This window comes from Mus caroli, unplaced genomic scaffold, assembly GCF_978045245.1.
Source record: "Mus caroli unplaced genomic scaffold, Mus_caroli_1 scaffold_5, whole genome shotgun sequence".
Taxonomy (NCBI): domain Eukaryota; kingdom Metazoa; phylum Chordata; class Mammalia; order Rodentia; family Muridae; genus Mus; species Mus caroli.
In genome coordinates, this window is record NW_028227260.1 from 85,597,164 (window position 1) to 85,613,575 (window position 16,412).

Below are 16,412 nucleotides of genomic sequence, written 5' to 3' on the forward strand. Positions count from 1 at the left end.
ACTTGTAATGAAGGGTTCCTTTGACATATTAGATTTGTGGAGTCTATATGTCACAAAGGAGGGACCAGGCTTTCTTGGGTGTAATGAACCTTGTAAGCAGAAGACTAGAAAGATAGCTAAGTCACTAGAATACTCCACCCCCTCCCAACTAAGAGGACCTGGATTTGATCTCCAAGCACTGATGTAAAATGGAAGGACCTGTGATACATACAAGTAATCCAAGCACCTAGGGTTAGAGGATGGGGACAAAAGGATCACTAGGGACAGATAGCCAGTCATTATGGCAAAGTTGATAAGTTTCAGGTTGATAGAGATCATATCTTGAAAACCAATGTCTAGATTGTTTGAGGAAGATACCCACCTTATACTTCTAGCCTCCACATGTGTATGTATACTTGTAGATATTTGTGCTTGTACATATAAAACAGAACTTTGAAATATCCACATAATCATTTTGTCTGACTTTTTAGTATGTGTTTTTATTTTATGTTTATAAGTATGTACCTGAGTGTATTTCTGTGTACCCTGTGTGTGAAGGAGACTCCATCATTAAAAAGAGTCATCAAAGCCCTTTTATCTAGACACAGATAGTTGTGAATTGCCATGTGGATGCTGGGAATCAAGCCCTGGTCCTCTGCAAAAGCAGGAACTGCAAAAATATCTGAGCCTTCCCTCCAGCCCTGTTTGTTGTTGGTTTTGTTTTTTAGATAGGTTCTCATTTAACCCAAGCTTCTATTCAAAGACATTGGGAAACTAAGTCAGTCCTTGAATTCCTGATCCTTGTGTCTCTACCACCTACGTGCTAGAATTACAGACATTTGCTAAAGGCATTTCATGCATTTCAAAAAGCAAAGATAACTTCAACTGGGTTGGGAGGTGGTTTGAATGGAGGAATATCTACTCTAATCAACTTCCATGATTGAAACATCCAATGTTTGCAAGAGAACAATGATGAGAGCATAAGGGAATGGATACAGCAAAAGTACTCAATTTTTTAATACCATTTAACAGAATTTTATACATTTTAAGTTAATTTTTGCCCACACTCAGATTGTGGTTTGAAGCATACATAAATAGTATTATTTAGACAGTTTTCTAATGCATGTATATTAACTATAAAAAATTATATCTGAATCTGTGGATTTCCTCAAAGGCGAGGACAAAAACGCAAGCAGCATAAGGTAATGAAAGTGATATTGCACAAGTGGCGAATGACTTAAAATTGTACACATAAATATACTACATTTAACTATCTTAATTAAATTACATTCTAAATTTTCTAGATAAATTTTCATATTGGAAATTAAATGTTGTAAAACATGTATTCAGTTGCTTCAAAATTAAAATAAAATAAAGTCTGACCTTAAGTTGTTCTTCCAAAGCAGCTGTTGCATGATCACTGCTAGATTCATCAACCACTACTACCATGTGAGTGAGAGAGTTGACCCTGACCTGTTCTTGTTCTAGATCTTCTTGAAGCACCTGAAAGAAAATAATCCAAAAGTAATTACTAAAAAATCTCTCCCCAAGTGTGTGAGTTATTTCTCCCACATATAAGGTAATGCAATTGCTCATTAAACTAGCCTGATTTCAAACCATTTTTTTCTTAGTTTATTCAGTGAATTATTTTTGTTCTATTTCATTTGAACTGCAAGTACATTGGCAGGTCATACATTTCGAGGGGTATATTTAATGTGCACTTCTTCTCACATGCTCTGTACCTTTTCAAGGACATTATTTTAATTATCTCTACCTCTGGCATTGTCAGTAATTTTTCCTTTACTAAAATTTCCAATTAGCATAGAAAGAAAGTAATCATTCTTTACCCAACAGCATGAATGCTCTATTTAATATGATCATCTTCATTGGAAAATAACTTTTACAATGATTATTTCATCTTAGCCTGACCTTCACTGCCCACTATCACATGGAAGCATTTCTTGAAAAGGTTGTCAAATTCAGTATTCAGTTTTCATAGCATCTCATTTGATATTTCCTTAACTATTTTCTCTAGATCTACTTTTTGCTTACTTATGTCTATCAGTTTCTTATTGCATGTTTTATTAGATATTTTCTTTATTTACATTTTAAATGTTATCCCCTTTCTAGTTTCCCCTCCGAAAACCCCCTATTCCCTCACCCTTTCTCCTGATCACCCATCCACCCATTCCTGCTTCCTGGCCAAAACATCGTTCCCTGTAACTGCAGTCCCTCTAAACTTCAACATAGTACACTATTAGTATGATTTATGTAGCAGAGGATGGTCTAGTCGGTCATCAATGGGAGGAGAGGCCCTTGGTCTTGCGAAGATCATGTGTGCCAGTACAGAGGAATGCCAGGGCCAGGAAGGAGTGGGTGGGTTGGGGAGCAGGGCAGGGGGAGGGTATAGGGGACTTTGGGGATAACATTTGAAATGTAAATGAAGAAAATATCTAATAAAAATGTACTAGAAAAAAAGAATAGGTCTTTAAATCTTCTAGATAACTAGTTTGTTTCTCAAAACACACACACACACACACACACACACACACACATATATATATATATATATACATATTTTGTGTGTATATATATATATATATATACACACAAAAAATGGAGAGATGGTTTGGAGACATGGTATTAACTTTCTCAATTCCTACTGCCTGTGCATGCAAAATAATAATGCCTGGGCCCTATCATTCCATTTCTTAGCTATTAAAATATTAAGGAACTTAGTAGGAGTGATGAATCACAGCTTCAAATGCATGAACACTTTATTCCTAGGACTTTCAATTTTCAATTCTCACTTGGAAATTACTGTAAGATCATTCCTTTTTAATTCTCTCTACATTTTCATGCTTCATTTTCATGTGAAGGAATACACCTATTTTGTGTGTGGCTTCTATACTGCCTATCATGCCTTTGACATTCTAGAGCTTGCTCTGGTTAATAGAACATTTTCTGCCATGAGGCTGAAAATGGAATCATTAATTCAAAGTTGTCCTTGAATGTTATGTGGAATAATCCCCCCTCTGCCTCTTTCATTGAGTTACATAAGCAAATATTTTTCAGTTTCTCTGCCATGGAATTTTAGAACAATTAAGACAATTATTAAGTGGTCAGAATATCATTAACTGGCTTCTATAACTTCAGAAATTTATTTTTTGTGCATCACCACAAGAATGTATGTATACATATATCTATACATATATAATGATGTATTCAAAAGTAAAGCATACTAGGAAATGCCAGACCTGATACTATTTTACACGTGAATTACACAAATTGTTTTAATACCAGGATAAAGATATATGTGAAAATCATTGTTTTATTTATGAAACACTTACTTCTCCCAAACAAATATTTATAATATAAATATGATAAATATAGTTTTGATTTTCCTTGAATTAAACTGATTTCTCATTGTGTATTTGTTCTAAAATTAGATATTTTGTTTTTGGCATTTTAATCAATGACATACATATATTTCTTACTTTGAAAAGTATTAATGTAAAGTATTACTGAAATTAATAGTGAATTGATAACTTTAAAATGAAAAGAGTGCTCCCACTTTGATTTGATTTAACAGAGGAATTTGAAGAAACATGGGAATGGCTCTCCATATTGCCTAACAGAGCATAGAGCACTGGATTGTCTTGACATATGATTTAATATCATATTCCATAGCTTTTCTTATCTTCTATGATTTTTAATATTATGATTTCTCTGGCTCAAATTGATAATGTTAAGAAATTTTTTTCTGAATAAACTTCATAGTTACAAAAGAGAAACTGTTGTAAACTTCCTTATTCTGAACTTTTGACATCCCAAATCATTAAGTTATTATTATAGTATTAATGTTTCCTCATATTATAAAATAAAAACCAAAAGACTATAAAATATCCAGTGTCTGTGGTGCACTTTTGAAAGCTATGGGTTTTTTTTTTTTGTAAGTAGCAAAATGTTACTACACAAATTGTGGGATTATTATTCTACGTACTGGTGAAAGAGAGCTCTGATCATGGGGCTTGTAACCCCATAGGAAGAACAACAATATAAACAAACCAGAGCTCCCAGGGACTAAACCACCAACCAAGGAGTACATATGGAGGGACCCATGGCTCCAGCAGCATATGTAGCAGAGGATGGCCTTGTTGGGCATCAATGGGAGAAGACCCCTTGGTTTTGTGAAAGCTCAGTGCCTCAATGTAGGGGAATGCCAGGACAGAGAAGCAGGAGTGGGTGGTGAGCAGGGGGAGGGAAGATGGGATAGGAGATTTGGCGGGAGGGAACCAGGAAATGAGATAACATTTGAAATGTAAGAAAAGAAAATATCAAAAAAAAAAAAAAAAAAGAAGTAAAACAAAATGCAAGCCATCTTCTTTGGTGTTTTCTATTTTCAAAACTATTAATTTTGTTAAAATTTTATTTTAATTAAACATTGACTTGGTATAGATTTAAATATCTCATACACACATTTATACAATAGAGATTTTAATGTTATTTTGCTCATTGAGCATAAAATATGAGCTATTTCCAAATACAGATATGAGCCCAGATTAGCACATTTTTTGACTATTCAAAGCCTGTATCTTCAAGTCAAAAATGATATTATTTTATTTCATTATAAACATGGTTTTCATTATAAAAATGTATGATTCACATGTTCAGGTGTTGGCTATCTTATGTTCCATTTGTTGATTGTACATATTAAATTGACTTTTTGTCACATTGGCCAGATTAAAAAAAAATCTGTCATGCTCCTAATTAAATTTCTATACCCTTATTAGATACAAATGTCAGTGATATTTGTTCTCTAATGTCAAATAGCAATCCTCTTTCTTATGACAAGAGAAAAGGGCAACATTTAAATACATTAAAAACCCTTAGATTTGAAAATGTACAGTTTGTTATACATCTGTGGCTAATTGCCTTTCTTCTAAATAATGCTTTAATTAAAGGGCTTCAGAATATTTTAACCTCTTAGTATTGGAACCTAATTTTAAGATATGGACCTGATTTCTCTCTACTTTTTAAATGTCAACAATGGGGCAAACTTTCTTGGTTTCATCAGGTCAAGCAGCTTGGAAACAACAATTACTAAAAGTAAAAAGAGAGCTCTGATCATGGGGGTTTCAGTGTTTTGTCTAGACTCATGATATCTTACTAATACTGTTTGGATATGAGACAGTGATTAGATTATGAACAGAATGAAGCATATATGCAGAGAGAAATTTTTTATTTGCTCTTAGATGTAAAGAACAACCCATATAGAAATGTAAATGTAATATAAACTAAAACAAAGTGAGTTTCTTGCTTGTTCAAGAATTGTACACTGGTTCATTTGGTCATAGCACAGATTCAAGGAACCTGGACTCACAACCCTAGCAGGGTCTCCTTGAAAAGTTATATTTTCGTCCTAAATTCTCTACATAGGCTAAATACTTAGAAGAAATATTTTTATTTCTGCTAAGTGGGAATTGGCATCTAAAAGATATCTTCTTTTAGAAGAAGACTACTAAAAGACAACTTCAACAAGAAACTTTGAAAAACCATACAAGCACTGATTTTGAAGAACTCAAAGTGAGCTCTATTATTAAAATATTTTTGATAACAAAATTGTTATATTTGTATTTGATTTAAATTATCAATAAATATGACATAGTATGTAGAAAATTAACTTTAAAATGATAATGCATTTATGAGAGCCCCATTTAACAATTGTCCTAGGTTTGATCACTGTATCCCTCACTACTAAGCTTCAGGTTTCTAACTAGTGAAAACGAATATTTAGCCATCTAGGATAGTTCTTATCACAGACTAAGGTATAATTGATTAGCATTTTGGCTAAAATATTACATGAGGTGTATAAGTACTAACAGCCACATATTTCTTAGCCCCCATATTTAGACATATCCAGGAGAAAGCTGTAAAATAATGCTACAACAACACAGTATTTACCTAACTCCCCCACTCACCCTTATCCAATGCACTGTACCACTCCTTATCCCATAAATATAATTCTAAAAATTTATGAAATGACAGCAATTTTAGAGTCTGAAAATATATAATTGATTTAAATCATTAAAAAATTAAAAATATTTTCTTTCACAATTTGAATGAACATTTGCATTAGTTTGAGGGTAGGGGTGTTTTGATGTGTGTGTTCATGTGTGCATTGGTGTGAGCATTCATGTGTGGTGTTTGTGTGTGTGTGTGTGTGTGTGTGTGTGTGTGTGTGTAACATACACAGAAACACCAAAAGGGGGAATGGATACCTTGTAGCCAGAGTTTCAGGCATTTTTGAGTCACTTGAGTTAAGTGCTGAGATATGAATTCTGTTTTCTGTGATAGGTAAGAGCTGTTTTCTGCTTATCCATAACCCAGGCCCCTAAAATAACCATTCGATTTGCACATTATTTATACAAGATTAACAAAAGTAATTCAAAGACTCAAAACTGGTGAAAGAGTACTGCATAAGTATCTGTGAGTGCTCAGCTGTAGATGAATCATCTCCTTCTATCAGCCAGCATCCAAGGCCCAGAGAATATCTTGCCAGGAGGTGGGAGTGGAGAAATAATTTAAGAGCTAGCAGATGGGGAAGAGAGCTAGGAAATACTGACATGGCATATATATATATATATATATATATATATATATATATATATATATGTAATCACAGTAACTCACAGCTACTGTGTTTACTTGCACAAGAATTGAGCAAGCTAGTCAAAATTTCTGCATGGCTAGGGGAGCCACCCTTGAAATTCAACTCTTAGGGGAGAAACTACTTTTAAGTTATGGCTGATGAAGGGTGGAGCCAATTTCCGTTGAGAATATAGCCACTGGTAGGTTGAAGGTGCTCCAATGGATGGCCCAACATACTTGGGAATGTTGTGTGGAAAGCGTTAATTGAACTCCAGTGAGTATTGGTAAGAAAGACAGGGAGAAGAGACGTGAAGTTGAGAAGCAGATGTAATGGGGACACTAGATGGAGTTGGAAGGAGATAGTGACTAAATATTATCAGAGTGCATCATATGAATGTATGAAGTTTTGATAAATGAATGAAATATTATTTAAAGGAAAATACAGTTTTAAGTTAACAGATCTATTGATTTAGTTTATTGCTGAAAAATTATCATAGCAACAGACATGTCATATAGTAAAAATCATAATCACAGAATGGCAGTTCTTAATTTCCTTGCCATTTGTTCTCCCCTATAATCAATGAATTTATGCATCCATACATATTAAATATAACACTAGCATTGATCTCAGTTAAATCAATCTATTTCTTATTCCCTTTCCTGATAGTAATGCAACTATAATTATGAGCTATTGCCTATTTTCTTGTTGTTTCACTCCTCCCTTTTGCTCTAATTCATAAAAAGAGATACTGAATGGATATAAACTTATCATTGCTTCAAACATTTTCATTCTGAATATTCTGTGAACATCTACCGCCAGCATACTTTTGCACTGAGTTTCACTCTAAGTTACAGGCTTCTTTCTACTCAGGCTCTGTCTCTTCATACTTCAAATCCACAATCCTATTAGAGCATGGCTAAGTCTCTGGTTTGCCTTTCTGTATGGTATCTAAACTATAGGGTCACACACAGATGGAGTCACAATTTAATGACACTCGAGAAAAGCAGGGAACTTTCTTGGTTTGAAAGCAGAAGGTGAGGTTAAAAACAGGAGTCTTTGTGAATGTGTCACTCTGAAACATCTGGAGCATGGACAGAGAGATCTCTTGAATTCATTAATTCAAATGTAGCCTGCAAAATACTGCAACATAAAAAGAAAATTGGAGTCTACCAGTTTCTGGTGATATTACTTTGTGCAATCCCTTAATAAAGATTTGTTTAAGTGTCAAAATCTCTCTAGTACAAGTTTAGTATTGGAGTTAAATAAGCTAATACACCAGAGTCGACCATCACAGTGTTTAGTGGTATGAGGAAGTGATAAAGGCATGGATGTTTTATTATGGAATATGTGCATATAATTTTACTATCAATAAACTACAAGTAATTGAAATAGCCATGCTATCAGCCGGGCGTGGTGGCACACATCTTTAATTCCAGCACTTGAGAGGCAGAGGAAGGCAGATTTCTGAGTTTGAGGCCAGACTGGTTTACAAAGTGAGTTCCAGGATAGCTAGGGCTACACAGAGAAACCCTGTCTCGAAAAACCAAAAAAAAAAAAAAAAAAAAAAAAAAGAAAAGAAAAAGAATAGGAATAAGAAATAGCCATGCTGTATATAATTACCTATCCCTGATACCTTTGTTAATCATATTTCATACCTTTTAAATACTAAATATTCTCAGTGTGCTGACATAATAGAAAACACCAATAAAAGATGATTCAATTATTTTGTAATCCTTTCTAGAAAGAACCTATATCTTCAGATATTAGGAGAGCATAAGCTGGAATATATAAGAACATGAATATCATTATTATTGCAAAAATCATCAAGGACATGATCTATAGCACATATGTCTTTGAAATCTACTATTTAAAATCATGACAGAAAAATCACTTGTCTTTTAAACTAGAGTTAAAATATAACAGTACTACAGACATATTATTATATTGAGTGCATGAAAATGACACCTATTCTATTTACTTTAAATTCTATGTATTTATGTTAACATAATATTACTTTGAAAAAGGTATTCTACAGCAAATATCAATGGAGGTTCTTGAATAAATAAATCATAGTATGATGAGGACAGAGAAGAAAACTTAAGACAATGAAAAAGATATAGATCTATGTAAGTTACTTCATAGAAATATTCCTTGTCCATCTTTATGAGTTGCTTTTTGCAGCTACACATATTTTTTATTGCCTGTTTCAGTTGTCAAATTATTTTGCCCTTGTCAAAAAGGTAGCAATGATGAGGATGGAAAATGTAATGATGTAGTGAGAAGTATTACAACACGTGTTCTGATAAAACATTTCTGAAGCAATTATTTCTTAAGTATTCTGCCAGGCATTACAGAAACACAGATGAGCTTTGGTTCTCTGGTAATAGTATGATATTTTTGTCCTGAGTGTATTGTTTATCTTTACTTACATAGGCATCAAAGTTTCATTAAGTACTTACAGGGGCAAAGGATAGAAATTCAAGTGGGACTTCATAGCAGTAAGTGTGCATAATTTTAATCATCCTTAGGTTGAGAGAGAGCTTGCAAAGCACTAAAAGCACTATTTGATTTTAAGGCATTCTCAAAGCTTATCTGTCTCACTCATTCCAAATACTGCATCTCTTTTTTATTGCCTACTTTCTTATTTCCAACTCTGGAATTCTGGTTGCCTAGTCTCACAATCTCTTATTTAAAGCTCTCTGCTCATTCTCTAATTCTAGGCCTGTAGGCTCAGCTGTTGCTCCAACCTACTTTAGGATTTTTCATATTGTACATACTTGCTGAAATAGATTTCTAAGATGTTGCTTTTATCTCCTACTTTCCTGTGATATTTCTTTTAGTAGTCATAATGTCCACAAAATTAAGATTTTTCTTACTTGCTACTTATTTTGCTTTAATTTCAGGGCCATGGTCGTTGGACCTTGCACATTGAAACAATAATCCTCTAGCCATAGCTATGTGGAACTTCAGCAAATACTACAGACAAATCACACTTCACCTTTTCAAACTGCATTTCCTTTATTAAAACAGATCACCAAATTCAACTTTCTTGCCATTTGCTTCATTCTGCCTCAAGTAATGGTTCCCTGTTCTGTGCCTCTCTGACATATGGCACTTTGAGATGCTTGAGAAGGATTTCAGAGACAATTGGTGTCTGTATTCTTCACCACACTCAGAGGCTTTAATGAGTGTTTTCTCAGAGCTACTGGGATACAGTGGAATGAAATGAAAGGTCAGTTCCTTTGGTGGGATTAACACCAAACCTTCTCTGTTACATGAATATCTAGATCATTTTAAAGGTCATCAGATGAGGATATCTCACAATTTTGGCACCTAAAATGCTTGAAATTAACTTCAAGAAAAGAATAGGTGACTGACCTTCTAATAGGTTATTTGGTTTGTATTAATTAGCATTTAGCACAGAAAATTCATTGGAGTTTGAACATAATGAATATTATATTTTAACTTCATATTTTAATGACCTGTTAGGACTTTGTGGACACCGTCATTGACATATTGTTGAAAATCTAAATCTGAAAAGACTTGGAAACCCAGGTAAGGAACCAAAACTCCATGTAAGTGTGACTACCATGAGACAAAATTCTGTAGTGACAGTGTTTGCTTTTAATGGAAATCCCTTTTGAATTAATGAAATCTCCAACTTACAGATGGCTCTTCCTCCTCAATCAAATCCCTACAAATTTAAGATAAAATTCCTTAAGAATATCACTAAAACACTCCACCACTAAGACAAAGATTTAAGCCAAAATATTTTCTGACAATTTGTATGAGTTTCAATATATTCAGTCCCCCGAAAGAATCAGTGCTAGGTACCTTCAATGCAAAGCAATCCTCTAAATGTTCTCTTCAAGGGAACAGCTAGGGGGACTGAATAGGAAGAGATTTTGACTGTACTTTACTTTTTAAAAATTTACACCCAACTGAAATATTCACAACATCCAGAGTTAACCATTTTGCTGAGTTTAATAGTAACAACAAGTTAAATTGCTAATTGGTAGGTTCATTGAAACATCTTATCTTGATCGCATTTCATGCTGATAGAGCATCTAATATGCCTTTTATAAAGTACTGCTGTAATGAAGATATCAAGACATGCTCTCACAAAATGTACACAAGTGTGTCTATAATATTCACAGTGTACTTATAAGATTTTCAATTATTTTTATCTTGCTTGCCAGTTAAGGAACCTATGATCAGATCAGAATTGTAATCAGTCCTTAACAACAAAAAAGTACCTTTCCATAAATTTTTCTACCTCTAATCATCCTTAAGAAACAGAAATCTGGAGTTTGGGATGTAGCTCTGTGGTGAAGTACCTGTCTAGTTTATGTAATTCTATGAGGTTGATTACAAGTTCTGGAGAAAGAAAAAACAAAAGATAATATACCAGTTTTTTTCTAATAAGAATCAGAAAGGAGGTAAATCTGAATGGGAGACATTCTGAGGTTGATCTGGGAGGATTAGAGGGAGGAGGAATATAATGAGGTTGAATTATGTGAATATATATAATATATATAATATATATATACATATATATATATATATATATATATATGTATGTACTGAAAAGAAATTTTTTTAAAAAGCAACATCCACAAATGGAAATAGTCCAAGGATTTTTTCAGGCTGGTGACTGAGAGTTAAAAACTCTAAATATTATATGTACCAAGAAATGTGACAATGCAGAAAGATGGAAGTTAGTGATGCATTTTGTTTTCAAAGGCAAATTTCTCATTTTCCTTGATTTATATTTTTCTTAGGAACATGAAGGTATGAATGAATTAATGATTACTTGAATTTGTTATTAATTTGAATTCATATACCTAAAAAAATAAAACATAAAAATTGAACACAAATTACTGAACTGTGTCCTTTATCTTCAATGTGTGTTTTTGACTTTTAATTCTATAACCACAAATTTTTTCTAAGATGTATGCAAACAGTTAAACTGAAGAGTGGGAATCACCGAGAGCCAGTGTGTCTATTTTTTCTAATCTTATTATGGATTGCACAGGAGTATGTCTTGGATACAACATGTTGCATCATCAGCTTGCATTTAAACATTTTGCTTTTTTTCTTCAAATTATTTCCATGAAGAAATGGTATATTTTCCATGAATGAACAATCGATTCAGAATGTGACAATTTTAGTCAAATATCTTCCATTCTATTCACTTTATATTTTCCAAAGAAAAGTGTAAAACATTTCAGGTAATTGTTAGAATATTAAATTCTTGGATGGCATGGCTAAATTCACCATAAAAAAAAAAAAGAAAAGAAAGAAAAAGAGAAAATCTCTTCAGAGTACCAAGCTAAGGCCTTTCAAAAATAGAGTGTGGAAAAATATGATTTTTATTGTTTTTCCACCTATAGGGTTGCAGTTCCCTTTAGCTCCTTGGGTAATTTCTCTAGCTCCTCCATTGGGGGCTCTGTGATCCATCCAATAGCTGACTGTGATCATCTACTTCTGTGTTTGCTAGGCCCCGGCATAGTCTCACAAGAGACAGCTATATCTGGGTCCTTTCAGCAAAATCTTGCTAGTGTATGCAATGCTGTCAGCGTTTGGAAGCTGATTATGGGATGGATCCCTGCATATGGCAATCACTAGATGGTCCATCCTTTCCTCACAGCTCCAAACTTTGTCTCTGTAACTCCTTCCATGGGTGTTTTGTTCCCATTTCTAGGAAGGGGCAAAGTGTCCACACTTTGGTCTTCATTCTTCTTGAATTTCATGCGTTTAGCAAATTGTATCTTATATCTTGGGTATCCTAAGTTTCTGGGCTAATATCCACTTATCAGTGAGAACATATTGTGAGAGTTCCTTTGTGATTGGGTTACCTTACTCAGGATGATGCCCTCCAGGTCCATCCATTTGCCTAGGAATTTCATAAATTCATTTTAATAGCTGAGTAGTACTCCATTGTGTAAATGTACCACATTTTCTGTATCCATTCCTCTGTTGAGGGGCATCTGGGTTCTTTCCAGCTTCTGGCTATTATAAATAAGGCTGCTATGAACATAGTGGAGCATGTGTCCTTCTTACCGGTTGGGACATCTTCTGGATATATGCCCAGGAGAGGTAACCAGTACCCTGGAGCTCTTGTCTCTAGCTGCATATGTAACAAAAGATGGCCTAGTCGGCCATCACTGCAAAGAGAGGCCCATTGGACTTGCAAACTTTATATGCCCCAGTACAGGGGAACCCCAGGCCCAAAAAGGGGGAGTGGGTGGGTAGGGGATTGGGGGGTGGGTATGGGGGACTTTTGAGATTGCATTGAAAATGTAAACGAGGAAAAAAACCTAATTAAAAAATAAATTAAAAAATAAAAAAAAGAAAAACATCTTGCACAAAGCTAAAAAAATATGATTTTTAATAAAAATAATTGGGAAAACACAGATTAAATATATTAGTTGCTTATATAAAATCTCCAGTTTACCAAGGAGTTTGGTTTTCCATTTGCTCTCTGTATGTCTCTGATTCTGGACTGATCACAAATGTTCCTGGATGCATGTCTGTACTCATGGAGGAGGAAAGTTCCTACTGTAACCACAAATTTCACAACTAGTTGGAACCTTGAATTGTCCAGGGTAAAATAAACCCCATGAGTATTCTGAACCAAATCTGTGTTGATATACAGACACAGACTCAGACACAGACACGCACATGCACACGTATGCACACACACACAAACACACACAATCATGGGGTCTCAATTACTATAGGAGAAACGAAGGAAAACAACAAACACCTTCCAACAGCTAGAAAGTGTATGCCTAAATTTATATATGTAACTTGTACAAAACCTTTTAAAATTTAAAAATATGGCAACACAAAATATTTTCCTCCGCATTTAAGAAGTTTGGAATCCAAAGACAAGGTGTAAACTCTTAGCATCTTCTTGTTTGTTTCTCATATAGATGGTGAGAAAACATCAGAATGGTGCATGACACCTTTTTTTTTTTAAGTAAACTTAATCTTACTATTGTGAGAAGAATCTTAAGGGCTTAATCAATTTTTAAATGATACACCTATTTTAATTACAATATTGGCAACGCTCAAATACTAGAAGACCACAAAGTCAAATCAGAGCAATAATTATTGAAATGATACAGGTAATTTTATTTTAAATTATTGAATAAAAGTTTCCTGTATCTTCTATAAGTTATATGTGTTCACATCTATATGAAGTATACATACATGCACAAAGAGTTTAATACTCCAGAAACCAAACATCATAATGTCTACATACCTTATGTTGTTGTACTTGGCATTTAAGATCTTCAAGATCAGGCCCAAAGGGCTCTTCCTCCATTTTCTTAGTTCTCTCTTCAGTTTTTGTTAACCAGTCATCTAGTTCCTTTAATTTCTGATTCTGGAGATCCATTAGAACTTTGTGTAATCTAAAAACATAATAATATTTTTTTAAAAAGCTGTTGTTACTCTACTATAGCAGTTTAATTTTAATTAAAACACATCTTCAAAAAACACATGTAAAATTGATGGCCTTGATTCCCTTGAGGGAATGAAATAGCTATAGGGCCAGAAGAAGAATAATATGTATATATATGTATATATATGTATATATATATATATGTATATATATATATATGGGAATGAAATATATATATACATATAAATACACACACATATATATATATAAAATTTCCACATATATACTTACCCTTTTATAAATGTACACTTAAGTATACATTTAACACACATATGTATACACATGAACCTATATATATATATATATATATATATATATATACATATACACATACACATACACATACACATACACATACACATACACATACACATACACATATACATATACATATACATATATAAACACATGAATATATATATACAAATATACCCACATGGATGCATGTATATATGTATATATACATACTTATATGTGTGTGTGTTTGTATATGTATTATGCATATATATATGCATGCTTGTATATGTGCACATATATACTTACCCATTTATAACTGTATACATATATACATTGAACACATGTATATACATGCACACCTATATACACATATACACATATAAACACATGTGTACGTGCATATATGCATATATACATACTTATATCTGTGCACATTTGTATGGATATATTATACATATATGTATATGTATACATGTGTGTATGTATATATATATGTATGTGTGTACTTATATACATGTATCCATGTGTGTATATGTATATGTGTTTATATAAATATATTTATGTACACTTATATGCATATGTTATGTTTGTATATGTGTGTATTCATATACATATGCATGTGTATACATATGTATGTACATGTTAAATGTATATATTGATACAATTATAAATGAGTAAGTGTATATGTGGAAATTTTATAAGTTTATATATGTATGTATGTGTATATATGTGTGTATATTTTATGTCTGTATTATATATGTCTATCTGTCTATATTATGCATGCATATATGTAGGCATACATGTGTTTCTATGTGTATATATATATATATATATCACTTTATCAAATATCTAGAAATATCACTATTTCTAAAACTTTTCACATAGTCAGGTAAATGCTAACATTCGAAAATTAAAGAGCAATGGAGCTTGCAATATAGATCTGTTGGTAAAGGCACTTCCCATCAAACAAGGTGACCTTTATTCAATCTTCAGAACTCTCTGAAAGGTTGAATGAGAAAGCAAATTGAGAAGCTCTACCCAGAAGCTGACTGAAACAGATTCAAATTCCCATAATCAAACATTGACAGAGGTCAGGGACCATTATCAAAGAGTTGGGGGAAGGATAGGAACCCTACAAGAAGACTAACAGTGTCAACTAACCTGGATCTCTGGAAGTCCTAGAGACCGAGCCACCAACCAAAGAGCATACATAGAACCAATACCCCTGTCACATATGTAGCAGAGGGCTGCATTGTTGGGCCTCAGAGGTAGAGGATGTTCCTAATCTTGCAGAGACTTGATGCACATCTGTCAAGGAATAGCCAAGGGGGCCCACCCTCTCAGAGTATAATGACTATGCCCAAATGGATGTAGTAATTTAAAGACAGAATTAAGCAGTTTCCCCTCCTCCCTACAATTCCACTGATAGATTTCTCTCAGAACTAATTTATTAAGATATCAATACATTTTCATGGACAAAAAAAAAAGAGAAATAAAATCAACTCAATAAGGTTGTTCACTAACCTCAATATCCATGCTGCTAGATACAGTTCCATCTACACATGTGCAGGTGGCAGGATTGCACACAGACACATTAATGTATGCAGACATGCACACAAACACTATCAATAATAACAATAACAATGAATACAATTTTAAAGTAAAGTTGAAACTCTCTGGTAACCAAATTAATGTACATCATGTTACTGTTGCTTTATGTTCATATGATTTAGTCTATACAGTAAACACCATGAATCATTTTTCTCTTTTAATTTGCATATTTGTGGGATTGCACCTGATTTTTCAACATATACACACGTGTGTGTCTAAATATGGCTGAATATTCTCCTCTCTTCCTACCTTTATGTGTTTAATGTGGCAAGATTTTTGATTTCTACTTAAACTATCACTTTAATTTTGTTACTCTTAGATTGGCATTTGTGTCTATGCAAACAATTTAAAAATACAAGGTTTAACCCCAGTCTTTTAATATATGCTATTACAAACTTTTATGATAATTAAGTAATGCAACTTATCAGTCAGACAATTAAACTCATAATCATGTTAGATACT

The 16,412-nt window shown here is 33.3% G+C and overlaps 1 protein-coding gene across 3 annotated transcripts in view; it reads right to left on the reverse strand.

The window, feature by feature from the left end:
* The window catches only part of Dmd (dystrophin), a 2,436,643-nt gene that overhangs the window by 1,573,853 nt on the left and 846,378 nt on the right, over positions 1-16,412 (reverse strand). For all 3 annotated transcript variants that reach the window (XM_085838134.1, XM_085838135.1, XM_029473188.1), the window contains exons 12-13: positions 13,902-14,052; positions 1,363-1,482 (exon numbers count right to left, since the gene is read on the reverse strand). In XM_085838134.1, coding sequence (XP_085694260.1) covers positions 1,363-1,482; positions 13,902-14,052 — 271 coding nt within the window. The remainder of the gene's footprint in view (positions 1-1,362; positions 1,483-13,901; positions 14,053-16,412) is intronic.